The sequence below is a fragment of the Zalophus californianus genome, chromosome 8 (genome assembly GCF_009762305.2).
Source record: "Zalophus californianus isolate mZalCal1 chromosome 8, mZalCal1.pri.v2, whole genome shotgun sequence".
In the NCBI taxonomy this organism is placed as follows: Eukaryota; Metazoa; Chordata; class Mammalia; order Carnivora; family Otariidae; genus Zalophus; species Zalophus californianus.
In genome coordinates this window covers 125,831,150-125,845,968 of record NC_045602.1, presented here as the reverse complement: position 1 = coordinate 125,845,968, position 14,819 = coordinate 125,831,150, and the positions used below count along the sequence as shown (strand labels likewise).

The 14,819-nt window shown below is 53.8% G+C and overlaps 1 protein-coding gene across 1 annotated transcript in view; it reads left to right on the top strand.

Annotated features, from left to right (window-relative positions):
- The window catches only part of CDH22 (cadherin 22), a 67,471-nt gene that overhangs the window by 19,970 nt on the left and 32,682 nt on the right, over window positions 1-14,819 (top strand). The window contains exons 3-5 of the mRNA XM_027623933.2: window positions 1,150-1,269; window positions 9,135-9,302; window positions 12,833-13,026. Of these exons, the coding sequence (XP_027479734.2) occupies window positions 1,150-1,269; window positions 9,135-9,302; window positions 12,833-13,026 (482 nt within the window). The remainder of the gene's footprint in view (window positions 1-1,149; window positions 1,270-9,134; window positions 9,303-12,832; window positions 13,027-14,819) is intronic.

The window sequence follows — 14,819 nt, the reverse complement described above, 5'->3', positions numbered from 1 at the left end:
CCTTGAAGTGATGTCTGAGTCTCATCCCCTTGGGTCATATCCTGAGCCCCCAAGACTCCCTCTTGGGTCTTCTACCTCACCCCCTCCTTTCTGGAAAGGTTCAGAGGGACCAGAAGGCTTTGCCTGCTTCTCCATCCGACACCTCCCCCACCCTGCCCTCACCCCCATCCTGTCCAGCCTCACGTCCCAAGCCTGATTTCGTCAAATTGAACATGATGTCAAATTAGAGCCATCTCTGGGACAGGCCAAGAGAAGCTCCTAGTTTAATGAGGCAGCGTCAAAAATCAATAACTTAATTGCCGCTGTTTGATGGACTTTTATCCAATTTATACTCTCCCCAGCAGCCTACGTGCAGAGCATGTGGAGAAGTGTGTGTGTGTGTGTGTGTGTGTGTGTGTGTGTGTGTGTGTGTGCGCGCGTGCCTGGGGCGGGGACTGTCTGGGCACCTAGGGGGAGGGGTGAGGAGGGCACCAGGACCCACAGGCAACTATTTCCCAAAGGGAAAGCTGGATCTTGCCATCCTCCTGCCCCAGATCCAAAAGACACTGGCCTCTGAGCCCCAGTGAACTTGGTTATCCTTCTGGGCTGCCCAACTCCCATCCTGTGGAGGGTGCTGAAAGAGGGAGGGAAGAGAGGCAGAATTCCCTTGAGAAATCAGGAGAGGCTGGGGTGGGTAGAAAGACCCCTGCTTTGGGAGTCTGGTGCCTGGTTTCCAGTCCTGGCTCTAACTCTGACCATGATGACTTAACTGGTGAAGATGACCATTGCCACCACCCACTGAGACTGAGCCCCATCTGCACTGAGAATTTAAAGTGCATTCCCTTAACCTCAAGAACCAAGGACTAGGATTATCCCCCATTTGCTGAAGAGGAAACAGATTCAGAGAGGCTGCCTTCCCTTGCCAGAGTCCTACAGCTGGGAGCCACCAAACGGAGATTTGAACTCAGATCTGACTCCATGATCACGCTTGTGCCACGGGAAGGCCCCAGATCAGGAAGCGGGTTGGGAGTCGGTGTGGGGATGGGGACTGTAAGGGGACTAGTTTCCATGATCTTTAGCTTGGATCTCCTCCCCCAGCTTCCCTGGGGTGGGGAGGACAAGCGCAGCGGCCCCAGGTGACCCCTGTCTCGCTTGGTCCCCCGGGCCCAGGCACGTCGGTGATGCAGGTGATGGCCTCGGATGCGGATGACCCCGCGTACGGCAGCAGCGCTCGGCTGGTGTACAGCGTGCTGGATGGCGAGCATCACTTCACGGTGGACCCCAAGACCGGTGAGGGGCGGGGCCAGGCCGGAGGGGGCGGGGCCAGGGCAGGACCGAGGGAGGGGCACGGAGGCGTGGGGCCAGAGGGTCGGGGGAGGTCCGCTAGCAGCCTTCTAACAGGACAGCGCTGAGGGTAGGACCGGACCAGGAGGTGTCTAGCTTGTTCCAGGGTTGCAGAGAGGAAGGGGCGGCCAGGCAGAAAGAAGGAAGGGCTGAGGAACAGAAAAGGATGGGGCAGGGGTGGGGGTCCCTGCAATACTGGCAGAGAAACAAAAAGGCAGGATGCCTCCACCATGGGCGCCCTGAGGGACTTTGGAGGTCCCAACTAAGCAGCCCTCTTGTCTTTGGAGCTTAACTAAAGCAAGCGTGTCTGCAGCCCTTAGGGGTCAGCTGGTGAAGGGCACCTTTGCAGCAGTTGTGAAAGCTCTGTTCAAAGTGCAGTTATTAAGGATCTGATGGAAAGACAGGGATGGAGACCGATAAGGAAGAATGGCTTCTTGACTTCTTTTCCCTCCCCCAACGCCACCAGACACAGTCCCCAATTCACTTTCTCTGAGGTTAGAACCAGATTATGTCTCTGAGGAGCTCGGCCAGAGTGGCAGGGAGGGCAGAGCAGGAGACTGAGGCTCAGAGGAGTGAAGTGCCTCACTGAGGTTGCACAGCTGGGCGTAGCTGCCGCTGCCAAGGGCGGTGTTCTCCCCGTCCCTGCGATGGGTCGGGGCGCCAGGGAGACCTCACACCACAGAATGTTTATCAGATGCCGTCATGGGGCTCACAGCCCGGGTGGGGGCCAGGGCAACAGGCATATGCATGGGCAATCAGTATGCAAGGTTCTGGGAGGTGGAAGAAGCTGATCTCCAAAGGATAAGAAGGTGTTGGCCAGACTGGGATTCAGAGACGGGCATTCCAGGCAGAGGGCATGGTGCAGGCAAAACCAGGAGGGAAAGAACAGCCTGAGGCATGAGGGGAATTGTAAGTAACTCAGGACTGGGGAAGCAGGCAGGCTGGGGATGCGGGCTGGTTGGCAGGGGCCCGACTGGGCACAGTAGAAGCGAGGTTTAAGACCTTGGATTTTATTCTAAGGGTAATGGGGGGGGTAAAGGGTAATTCTAAGGATTATTCTAAGGGTAATGGTGTGTGTGTGTGTGTGTGATGGATCTGGGTTTTGGGGTTTTGTTTTTGTGTTTGATTTTTTGGGGTGGGGGATTGAGGATTCCAGGTTATGAGCTCAGTTGTAATTGTATTATCTTACACATAATATCTTTGTCATTTTTTTCTCCTTGCAAAAGTAATACATTTTAGGAAACATTCAAACATTGAAGAAATGTTGAAAGAAAGAAAGAAAGAAAGAAAGAGAAAGATGCTTCCCACTCTCATCCCCTAATTGCAGCCCCAAAGGTAGCCACTTGGTGTATATCTCCTATGAGATCTTAGACTCATTCACTTGAAAAATATTAAGTTTTTTAAAATAGATAACACATTTCAAGGTTCAAAATTTATCCAAACAGATATTTAGTGGAAATTCTTTACCCCTTCCAGTCCCCCAGCCACCCAGTCTGGGTCCCCAAGGCAACCAATGTAATTTTCTTGGGTATCTTTCCAGAGCTATTCTATGCATGTACAAGAAAATAGGTACATGTATTTGTTTTATTTTTTTACACAAATGGTAGCTATAAACACACACTATGCACACTGCTTGCCTTTTTCACTTAACAATACATCTTGAAGATTATTGTATATCAGTACATAAAGAGCTTCCTCATTCTTTTATTTAACAGCTGTTGTGGATACACTAAAATTTATTTCACCAGTCCCCTATTGATGGACACTTACGCTGTTCCCAATCTTTTGCTACAACGAACAATGCTACAGTGAATAACCTCATACATATATCATTTTGTGCTTGTGTGAGTATATCTGCAGGATAATTTTCGGGAAGCAGAAAAGCTGGGTCAAAGAGCCCATGCATTTGGAATCTGGATAGATAATGCCGAAATGTACCAGATTACACTCCCGAGAGCCACCCAGGAAGGTGCCTGCTTCTCCTCCTCCTCACCAACACTCTGGGTTCATTGATGACTTTTAGGCAGGGAAGTGACATGCTCAGGTTTTCATTTTAACAAGATCTCTCGGGCTGCCCTCTATACCATGGCTCAGAGGCAGGCATTGAATTCAGGGAGACTCGGTAGCCTGGGGTGCCCATCACAGAGCCCCAAAGGACAAACACCAAGGCCTGCGCCTTTCCCCGGCCCCCACCCAGACTCCTGAACCTGTTCCATCTAGCTAGGGAGCCAGAGATGACACAGGATTGGTGGCAAGGGTTAGTTGAGATGCTGAGGAGGGAGAACGGGGGATGACAGTGAGATCCTGTCAAGGGCAAACCTTGGGGACCTGGGTGAATGTAGGGAACTAGATTGAGGGAAGAATCTGGGGGTTCCCAGCTTTGGGCCCTGGGATGGGAAGGGGCACCATCTAGGGAAACAGAAGGAGGAGTGTCAATTAAAAAACTAGGAGCAGAAAAATTAGTGAATGTGCCCTGGAATCAGGCGCAGAGCTAATTCATTCCATTTTAACCACGGCGGGTTTAAGAGGAGAGAGGAGGAGGAAAGAAACATTTGGAACATCTAGCAGGCCGTCTGAAATACGGGCCGGAGCTCTCTGAGTAGCTGGGGCTCTCTAAGCTTTGGTTTCCCATGTGCACAAGAAGGGTAATAATTCCCATCTCACGTGACTCTTGTGACCATCCAATGGGAGAGTTCCTTCCTTCATTCAGCAACTCCTTAGCGAGTGCCTGCTATGTGCCTGGCTCTGTTCTAGGCTCTAAGCACATGGCAGGAGGCAAATCCAAGACCCTACCCTATGGAGCTTTAATTCAAGTAGGGAATACAGAAAATAAGCCTATCCATGCATAGCATAACGTCAAGTAGCAACGAGTGCTAGGAAGACACAGAAAGCAGGGTAAAGGGATAGACTTCGATGAAGAAACCAGGATGGGCCTTTCTGGGGAGGTGACCTTGGGCAGAGACGTGAATGAAGGGAAGGTATGAGCCCCTCGGTATCTAGGAAGGAGTGTGCAGGCCAAGGGAAGAGCGAAGGTATGAAGTGCTCGGCACAATCCCTGGTACCTCCTGGCAAGCCAAGGGGCTGCTATTGCTACTGAAGCCTTCATTCGTTCAGCCGGAGGAGGGGGCCCTTTGAGTTGATCTCCCTCCAGAAAGGGAGGAAGTGACTGAAATAAGGGAGGGGCCAGGACTGAGTCTGGGAGATGGCAGGGGTGAGCCAAATTCCAAGAGAATGAGGAGGACGGCCAGGTTCTCAGAAGGAGCATCCCCCGCTGCAGGGAGTCGGGAAGAGGGTGGCAAGCAAGAGGCCGTGGAGACCCCGGGAGGGCAGGAACGGTTCGCAAGAGGCCAGCGAATGGCACCAGGCAAGGCAGGTGAAGCAGCGCAAATGAGGTTCTTGTTCTAGGGTCCTCCACTTTCTCAGTCTGAGAGGGTCTTTGCTGACATCTCCCAGGAAGAACCAGATTTTTCCTCCCCTTGCCTTCAGCCCCACTGCAGGAGCCACCCTGGTGCCATTCCCAGCCCCAGCTCCATTTCCCCAGCCAGGAATATTCCGCTGATGCGGGTCTATATTTAGCAGCTGCTGTGAGGTACAGTCTGTTCTCGCTGTGCCAATAGCAGGGAGCAGAGCCGGAACGGGCCCTGAGAGGAAGGTGTGAGGGAGAGGAGGGGGCGGGGCTCCATGGGCCCGAGTGCCAGAGGAGGAATTCACTTGTGTGTTTGAAAGGCCAGGCCTGCCAGCAAGCCCCCCCCCCCCCACAGGGGCGACAGGGATGGCATTTGCAGGCTAATGAGGCATCGCTTGGGCTCCAGGGCCCCTTCTGAAGAATTTGGGGGTGGCGAGGACAACAGCTGGAACTGGAGGTGATGAGTGAGGACAAGGCTGCAGGGAGCAGTGGCCAGGTTCTAATTTTCAGCCCCCACCCACCACCACCCCCACAAGACTAGAAAGATGCTCTCAGAGACTCCAAGTTATCTGCTGAAAATTCTCAACTGGGCCAGAGATGTCTGTTTTCCTGGGATGAATGAAACAAACCTTTGCTGAGCACCTTCTAAGTGCCAGATCCTGGGATCAGGATGATAAACTAGATCTGGTTTCTGCCCCCGTGGGGCTTTTGTTCCAACAGAGAAGCCAGAAACAATGACACCCAGCCTGTGAGATGGGGAGACAGAGGGTCTGTGGCAGTAGGTCAGACAGTCCAGGTGTTTATTGAACACCCCCAATGTGCCAGACCCTATAGGTAAAATGATGAACAAGGCCGGTAGGAATCTCTGCCCTCATGGAACATATTGATCGGGTACCCAATCCAGGACTTGGGGAGGGAGGGATCATCATGGCATCCCCAGAATGTGCCAGAGGAGGGGGCCCTTTGAGTTGATCTCCCTCCAGAAAGGGAGGAAGCGATGGAAACTGCTGCTGGAAACTTTGTCTTATTTAGTTCTCTTAAAAGCCTTCCAACTGGGTAGCCCCATTTTATAGAATAAGAAACTCAGGCTCAGAGGCACTCAAAAAACTTGCCCAAGGTCAGATAGCATGTAAATAAATGGTGGAAAGAAGAGTTAAACCAGTCAGTCTGACCCCAAAGTCCCTCCTTTCTGTACGGCCTCATATCTGACTCTGTGACCCCTACACATAGTATGTTCTCAGTAAGCATCTAATAAATGAGTGAATGAAGTGATTTGCAGAGCCAGAAGTTTTCAAGGACAACTGCATGGGCCGATTTGGGGAATTTTACCCCAGAGCCGGGAGAAAGGCACCAGCCCCCAGGGTGCTCGTCCCAGCGTCAGGAGGTGGAGTGGGGAGCAGAACATAGCAGGTAACAGAATATGCCGTCAATTCCTCCCACCCCTCTAGGTAAAGTGACTTTGCCACTGCTCCTATCAAGAGGTGAAGTCTTGAGAGGTGCCTGGCTGGCTGAGATGATAGAGCATGGGACTCTTGCTCTCAAGGTCATGGGTTTGAGCCTAATGTTGGGCATGGAACCTACTTAAAAAGAGAGAGAGAGGTGGAGTCTTGAATCTGGGAGCAGAAATGATGTTCTGCCAAGTCCCAGATTAGGCCTTAAGAGGCCTTGCCACCTTCCCTCTTCTCTCCCAAGACCACCATCTAATGAAATGAGCCCAGCCTGCTGAAGCCCGGAGATGCTCTAGCTGACAGCCAGGAACCCCCCTCCCTGCCCCCCGCCAGACCTATGCCCCAGGCCACGCTGGGCCTTCTGGACAGCTGAGCCTCTAGTGAAATGTGACTGCATGAGTGAGCCCAGGCAGGAGAACATGATCTCTCCATCAGATATCTACTGCTCTGTGACAAACTGCCCCCAAACACGGTGACTTAAAACAGCAACAGTTTTTTATTGACATAATCCTGTGGGCTGGCTGCATAGTTCTTTTCGCCGGGGTCACTCGTGTGGCGACAGTCCACTGGCAGATCGGCTAGGACAGCTGGTGTGCCTGGGCCCCTCCCTCCATGTGGCCTTCCATCTGGGGCTTTTTCTCAGCAAGGTGGTCTCGGGGCTTCTAGAGGACAGGCCCCAGGACACAAGGGCTTATCAAGCCTCTGCTTTTTGTCCTGCTTGCTGATGTCCCATTGGCCAAAGCAAGTTGCGGGGCTAAGGCCAGGGTCGGTGTCCGAGGGGGTGACCCAAGAGTGTGCCTATCAGCAGGTGTGCTTTATTGGGAGCAGGCATCCCAGCCTGTCACTGGGTGTGAGCCCAGGGCCAGGTCCGGAGGCAGCATGGCCTCTGGGTGCCCACCTCCTGGTCTCCCAGAGATGGCACCTGATCGTCTTGAAGGCTTCATGACCAGTTGCCAAGTGAAAAGAGGTTAGTATCCCTACCTCCTCTGGAGCTAGAAGTGGCAAGGACGGCAAGGAGGCAGTCACATGAGCAGGGCTCCTCACCCGCAGGGGTAGACCTCATCCAGAGCCCTGCTCTAAGCCCCACGCAGGAGTTTTTGGTGCACAGGCTCACAGATGCACCGTGGCCGCAAATCCCAGCACCACCTCTGCATTCCGTGAGGTCCTGGGTGCAAAGCGCGTGCGCACGGCTTAACACGCCGTACGGGCTCCACTGGTCGGCTCCCTTCCCTGCCCTTCCGACTGGTTCACTCAGGGAGCCCTTGTCTCTGGCCTGGTTGGCCACTCCACCGTCAGTCTGTCTGTCTGCCCTCTCCTGTCCTCCCTGCACCATCTTTCTTCCCCGCTTCCCGACCCTGGGCCTCCCTGCTGTCTTCGAGAAGGGCAGTTCACTCAGTCTCTATTGTTCTCTGCCTTCCTTTCTCCCCTCTGTTCTTTCCCTGTTCATCTGTCTCCAGGTTTCCAGCGCTCTGTTCCTCTGTCTCACTGTCCCTCCTGAGTGCGCATTTCCCTCTGGCTTGACCACTTACCTCTCTCCTTCTCTCTGTCCCAGCCCTTTAGGTGTCCCTTGCTCTCTGTTCCCTCTCCAGGGCTGCAAAGCCTCAGCTGACAGACCAATGGAGGCCTGGGCCCTAGCCTCATCGCCAGAAGGGCGCCCCGCTCACAGTCCCAGTGTTGAGGCAGGTCAAGGAGGGCCTGTTCTGACCAGAACTGGGGTCGGTGGGGAGCGCACTGCTACTGGCAGCCGGTGGGTAGCGTTATCCCACCCCAAACATCAGTAGTGCCAAGGTTGGTAATTTCTGCTCTGTATGCAGTTGTCCCATTGTCCAGATAAGGAAACAGGTTCAGAGGAAGGGATTTGCTCAAGATCACATGATCAAAAAAATGGCAGATCTGGGATTTATCCCAATTTCATGTGCTTCCAAGACTCCTCCATCCTTGCGAGGACCACTCTCCGTAAAGGAGGGGTCAGCAGGGAGCCCAGGGAGGGGTCTCGGAGGCCACCGATGGAGAGTCTGTACGACTCTTGATTAGATAGACTACACATTTTCCGTATCTCCCTGTGATCCCACAAAAGCAGGGCCACTTCCTAGATGCCCTACCTCCGGCTCCCCCAGCTACACATACAAATACACACATACACGCACACACTGCAGCCTCTCCCCTCGTTCTAGCACCTTTATTGGAGTCTGGGGGCTGTTTGGGGACATCAGGAGTCGGAGATTGGGTTTTATGGGGCGCATCATGGGGCTGCTGGTGCATGACTCCACCTGGCGTGCAGGCCCCGGGCACCACCTGTCACCACCTGGTACTCGGCAGGTTGGAGCGAGTGGCGGGGGAGGCTGTGAACGCCTCATCGACTCTCCCCTCCACCTTGGTCTCCCACTGGCAGGGAGACAAGCTCAGTCTTCTGCTCGGCAGAATTAATTTGTGGTCACCCCCGTTCCTGCGGCCCCTGCCCCTCTTGCATCAACAGCTCGAAGGGCTGTCTGATCAGTGATTAGCTGGTGCCTGGACGGAGAATCTAGGGCTGGGCCAGGGCACAGGGACCTCAGGGGCTGGGGGCCGACTCCCTCATGGAGAGGGGCGTGTGAAAATAAGAGTGTGCGTTCATAGCTGCGAGTGTGCACACGTGTGGGTGTGGGTGTGAGTCCAGTTCACCACATTAGCACTCAGCAAGCTGCTGTTCCATGCCTGACTCTGCTGAGGGCCACTGACAGAGGGATGAAAGAGTGGATCTGAGCAGGTGTGAGTGTGCGTTATCCATGAGCACGTGGGTGAGTGTGCGTGAGCATGCGTGGTGGCCGCTGAGCCTGCACCCGCACTGTCCCCACACCCGTGTCTTCATGTTCCCCTCCTGAACTTGCCTGAGCCCTGCTTCTGCCTGTGGAGGGGTCTCTGTATCAGCTCGCAGCTTCGGCGAGGGCATCCCTGGCCTCACTCTCACTCACCCGCAGGCGTGATCCGGACGGCCGTGCCCGACCTCGACCGCGAGAGCCAGGAGCGTTACGAGGTGGTGATCCAGGCCACAGACATGGCAGGCCAGCTGGGTGGCCTCTCCGGCTCCACCACCGTCACCATCGTGGTCACCGATGTCAATGACAACCCACCCCGTTTCCCGCAGAGTAAGTGAGGCCTTCCTAGAGGGTGATGGCCGCATGCATCTGCATCCACCTGGTAGACCCCCAGCACCCCTCCCATCAGGCTTCCATGGCAGGTACTGTGGGTGTTCGTTCATCCTTCCAGCCACCCACCGAGCTCATGCTTCCCTTTAGGCTTCCACCAAAAGAGGAGCTTGAATCTGTCTGTCTATCCACCCAAGGCACCTATTTCCCCCCAGTGCCCCTCCAATCATGCTTCCTGCTGAGGAAATCCTCAAAGTTGTCTGATTGCCCACAAGCCAAGTAACATGGTTACCTTCCTACCCCTCACCTTGCTTCCTGCCGCGGAGGAGCCCCCATCTGTCCACCTACTCCAGTCCCTCACTGGCCCCCGCACACACCCCACTCTTCCTTATTCCATGTGATCTGCCACTGACCCAAGCTTGCAAAGGGAAGGGCCGGGGAGGGGGGCTGGAGTGACAGGTCTGTCCCCACAATGAGCCTGGAGGGCAGGGTGCCGCGCTTCTGAATTAGGTCTTTCCACTCTCTGCCTCTCCAGGCGCAACAGGGGACAGGGGGTGGGGGTGTTCTCTGGCCAAGTCCCCCACCTCCCCCTCAGCCAGCCCCTCATCCAGCCTTGGGCCCAGAGATGCACTGGGGAAGCCGCCGAAGCTGGCAGAGACTAAATGCTGCAGGGAGCCGGGCTGATCCCTATCGGGGAGTCATTACTTGAGGTCTGCTGCTCTCACATTAGGCCCGCCACAGGGGACTGACCCCCGCGAGATAAGGGAATCCAATCCCTTAGCTGAGAGCGCACCGTCATCGGGGCCTAGTGCCTCAGCCCGGACTCCGAGCGGGGTGGGCAGAGCCGTCAGCTGGCTTCGCGTCGCCAGGAAGCCGGGCGCAGTAGCCAGGGCCCCCCCCGCCCCCCGACATGGATGGGGGAGCTTTGAGGCGCCGTGTGGAGTGATGGGGGCCACCCGGGCTTCTGCCCCGTTGTGCGAGGCTCTGTGCCAGTTCTGAGCAGGGAACAGTGGGGCAGAGCAGAGAAGAGGGACCCCGGGCCCCAGGAAGACTCTTGTTTATTCGTTCATTGATTCATCCCCTCTTTATTTTGAACATTTCTTTATTGTGAAATATGCACACAAACGGAAGGGTTTAAATAGAAATGTCCAGTTTGGCAACTAATTATAAAGCAAACCCTCCTAGAGACCACACTCCTGGACCCCAGAAGCCTCCAGGTGTCTTTCCTGAAGCTAGCTGCCCCCCGCACCCCCACTTCCAGAGATAACCATGATCCGCTATTTTGATGGCTGCCTCCTTGCTTTAGAGTCAGTTTACCTACATATGCATCACCTAACACTATAGTTTAATTTCCCCTGGTTTTTTAACCTTAGATGAGCAGAATCATATCATATAACCTCTTTGTGTCTTGCTTTTTTTTCTCTCTTAAAATTATGTTTATGAAATCACATGTATTCATTTTCATTGCTGCACAGTGTCCCATCATTTATCTCTTCTATGTTGATGGACATTTGGTTTGTTCCCAGTTTGAGGCTATGATGAAGGACACTGCTCTGAACATTGTTGCACCTTGTGGAACATCTCCAAGTACTGGTTTGCACGCATTTCTCTGGTGTATCTACACACTGGAACAGAATAGCTGGCTCATGGGATATACTTATCTTCAGCTTTACTAAACAAAGCCAAACTGTTCCCCCCATGAAAAAAATGCACGTGTCCATTGTAGCTCCGCCTCCCCAACACTTGCTATTGTCAGACTCTTTAATTTGTGTTAACCCAGTGAGTGTAGACCCATGCTCCTTTTCATTCATTCACTCCCTAGTCACTCACACATTTCATTTATGCGACAGTCTGGTGTTCTGCCAGGCTCGGAGAATGCCTGATGAATAAGAGATGTGGTTCCTGCCTTCCAGGAGCTCACACTCTGGACAGAGGAGAGAGGAGAGAGCAGGGAGAGAAGAAGCAGAAACTGATAGGGAAAGGCAGGAAACCTTACAATGGGATAAGCTTGGTGGCCCTGGGGCACAAGACCAGAGCCTGGAGGTCAGTCTGAAGAGGCTCCCTGGAGGAGGGAACATTCTGTGAGACTGTAGGAATTGGGGAGGGCACAGCAGAAAGGAGAATAAAGAGAGGGGATGCCTAGAGATGAGGAATTATAAGAACCTCAGGCAGGCTGAAGCCGGGGTCAGGGAGAGGGAGGCTGAGGCTGCAGAAGTCGGCAGTGGCCAGGCAATGACCATCCTGTAGGGCAAGCCAAAGGGCTGTAGGGCTCCATCACAGGGCAGCCGGGAGCTACAGAAGGGATTCCAGCGGGAGAGTGGCACAGCCAGCGTGTTTTAGAAACAGCCCCTCTGGCTGCCATGTGAGAATGATTCAGACGCCACCGCTCCACACAAGGGGTATCCAGACCTTGGGGACTCCAAGAGGCACATCCTCAGCTCCACAGGCCCTGCTTCACCTGCACTGGCCCCTCATTTAGCAAATCACCCTCATCTTGACCTCAACTCTGGGAGGAGAGCAGGGTACCGTTTGTGTCCCATCTGACCTCATTCCCTCACGTTTCTGCTCTGCTTCTCCCCTCTAGCCACAAAGGCCATCTTGCCATTCTTCAAACATACTGGGCATTGCACCCGCGTCAGGGCCTTTGCACCTGCTGTTCCCTCTGTCTGGAATGCTCTTTCCCCCAAATCTGCTTGGCTTACTCCCTCACCTCCCTCAGACTTGTGCAGAAATGTCATCTTCCTAGTGAGGCCTTTCTTGATTACCCTATTTAAAACTCCACACACACCCTCACTGGCATTCCCCGTGCCCCTTTCCTTACTTTATTTTTCTCCAAAGCACCTATCACCATTTGATATACCACATGTTTTCCTGATGTGATTGTGTCTTTCTCTGCCTGTTGAGAGGAAAGCACTGTGAGAACTGGGATTTGGGTCTGCTCTGCTTGTTGCTATAACCCCAGTCCCCAAACTGCATCTGGGACATCATAGGTGCTTAATAAATACATGGGAATGAAGGAATCCATGTCATTAACATCAACAGCAACAGGAAATGGGCATGAAGCCCCCCTCTTTTACCATAATTTGTTCCATTTATTGAAGAGCTACCATAAGCTAGGCACTGTACTAAGCGCTTTCCGTGCCTCCTCGTCTAAGTTAACAGGGATTGTGACAGTGCCATTAGGAAGGCAGGCACTACTTCCATTCTACAGATGAGGAAACCCAGAATCAGAATTACACAGCCAGGACTGACTCCAGAGCCTGAGCCTTGATCAGTGGGATCCTCTGCTCCCCTCATGGGCAGAAGGAGAAACTGAAGCCCCAGACACTGCAGGCACTTTTCCTATCAGTCAGCAAATCAACCCAGGGTCAGAATTAGGACCCTCCTCTTTGCACTGCCCGCTCGGGAGACCCTTGCAAACACTGCCCTCCCGGGAGCCCATCTGGGCCCCCTTCTTCTCTCCCCTGAAGCTGGTGGGAGTTGGGGTAGGGGCTGCCCCCCATCTCTGTTCACAGCCGTCTCCCCTACAGAAATGTACCAGTTCAGCATTCAGGAGTCGGCCCCCATCGGCACGGCTGTGGGACGAGTGAAGGCTGAGGACTCAGACGTGGGCGAGAACACAGATATGACTTACCACCTCAAGGAGGAGAGTGGCAGCGGCGGCCATGTGTTCAAGGTCACCACGGACAGCGACACTCAGGAGGCCATCATTGTAGTGCAGAAGGTGCTGCTTGGGGGGGGGCAGACCCAGGGTGGCGGGATGGGGGGCGGTGGCCTCAGAGCAGCCATGTGCCCCCCCCCCACTCCACTCCAGGGATTGGGTCTCTCTGGGGACCCAGGACCCACCTGGGGGAAACAGCGATGGTATCAGTCCCATTTTACAAATGAGAAAATGAGGCACAAAGAAGATAAGCCGCACAGCTGGTTGTGAAAGCCCAGATTCAAACCAGATTTGGATCCATGCTCAGAATCACTGTGCTGTGCTCCTTTGAGTCCATGCCCTTCACGCTCATCGTTTCTTTTAGTCCTCATGCTTCCCTCTGAAGAGACATCCATTGTTAAGCCCATTTTTACAAGTGAGAAAACAGCGGCACAGAAAAAGAAAAGGGCTCGCCCGAGATCACACCTGTAAGGGGCAGAGTCAGGATTTGAACCCAGGTCTGGTGACTCCAAGCTCTTTCCTTCCTGAGTCTAACAGCCCTCCTCCCCTACTGACTAGCCCAGGAACCAGAAGCTAAAAGAACAAATTCAGGGGTCCCTAGGAAGGGGATGGAGGTCAAATGAAAAGCACAAATCCATCTTCTAGAACTTGGTTGTGGGCTTGGCAACTCAGGGCTACTCAGGCCTTTGAGACCATCGCCCCAGCCCTGCTCTCCCACAAGAGGTTAATCCTCTGTGCTGGCCTGAGAATGATGGTAGGCCTTTGTACACCTCCAGGTTGGGAAGCTCACTCCCTGCCATTGTCCAGCTATTTCTCCTCCCATTCAGCCAGAATCTGTCTCCTAAATCTGCTCCCATCAGCCTGGGCCTTGCCTTCTGCCACCCACAGAAACATTTGCACTCTACAGCCCTTCATTCACTCAATAAGCACATAATGACTGGTCTCTACCTGGCCGGGAGGGTTTGAAAAGAGAGAAGACTCCCAGTTTTTTCAGCTACTCCCCAGAAGATTAAAATATAGTAGCTATTACTTATAATAAATGTATACTATGTGCCAGGCACCCTTCAACTGCTTTTCATGTATTAATCAATCCCTACGACAACCCTCTGAGGTACTATTATGGCCCATTTTATGGAAGAGAAACTGAGGCTGTGGCAATGCAACAATTCACATCCAAGATCATGCATCTTGCAGAGCAGACTAGGGCTATGAGCCCAGGCAGTCTGGCTCCAGAATCCACCCTTTTAAGCATTATATGGCTTTCAGTCTTCAGAGTTCCATTTATCCTCTGGAAGATGAGCCCATTTCACAGATGGGGTCCAGCATCACAGAGCAGCAGAGTGGCCCTAAGTGGCCCTAAGCCCAGCCTCTGCATTTGCTCTTACCCGCAGGCTGCCCCTAACCCCCTCCTCCGTCTCAGCGCCCCCCCCCACCTGCTCCAGCAGTGGCGCCTGAGGTGTCTCGGGGCACAGAGCCCACGCCTGATTGATGACCTGGCTCCAGAGCCCATCGCTCACTCATAGGCCCGGCTCCGGCCTGCCTCCCTGCATCCTGATTTCCCAGGCAACAGGACAGAGGAAGGAGGTGGCCGTGTTTACTGCTGGAGAAGGTGGGGGCAGGAGATTCTGAAAGAAAAGAGGGGGTCTCTACGCACAGGGCAGGTCTCTAGGAAGGTCCCTTGCCACCCAAATAGCTCCCCTGACACGTCGGAGGCGCCCAAACCCCACCACTATTTCCCTTTGCTATAAGGCGTTGTCTTCAGAAGGCCAGAGCCAACACATGGCCATGGAGCTCATTCATCAGAAGGTCACCCATTAGCACTCCCTGATGAGAAGCAAGGCTCAGCACGGGTTTAG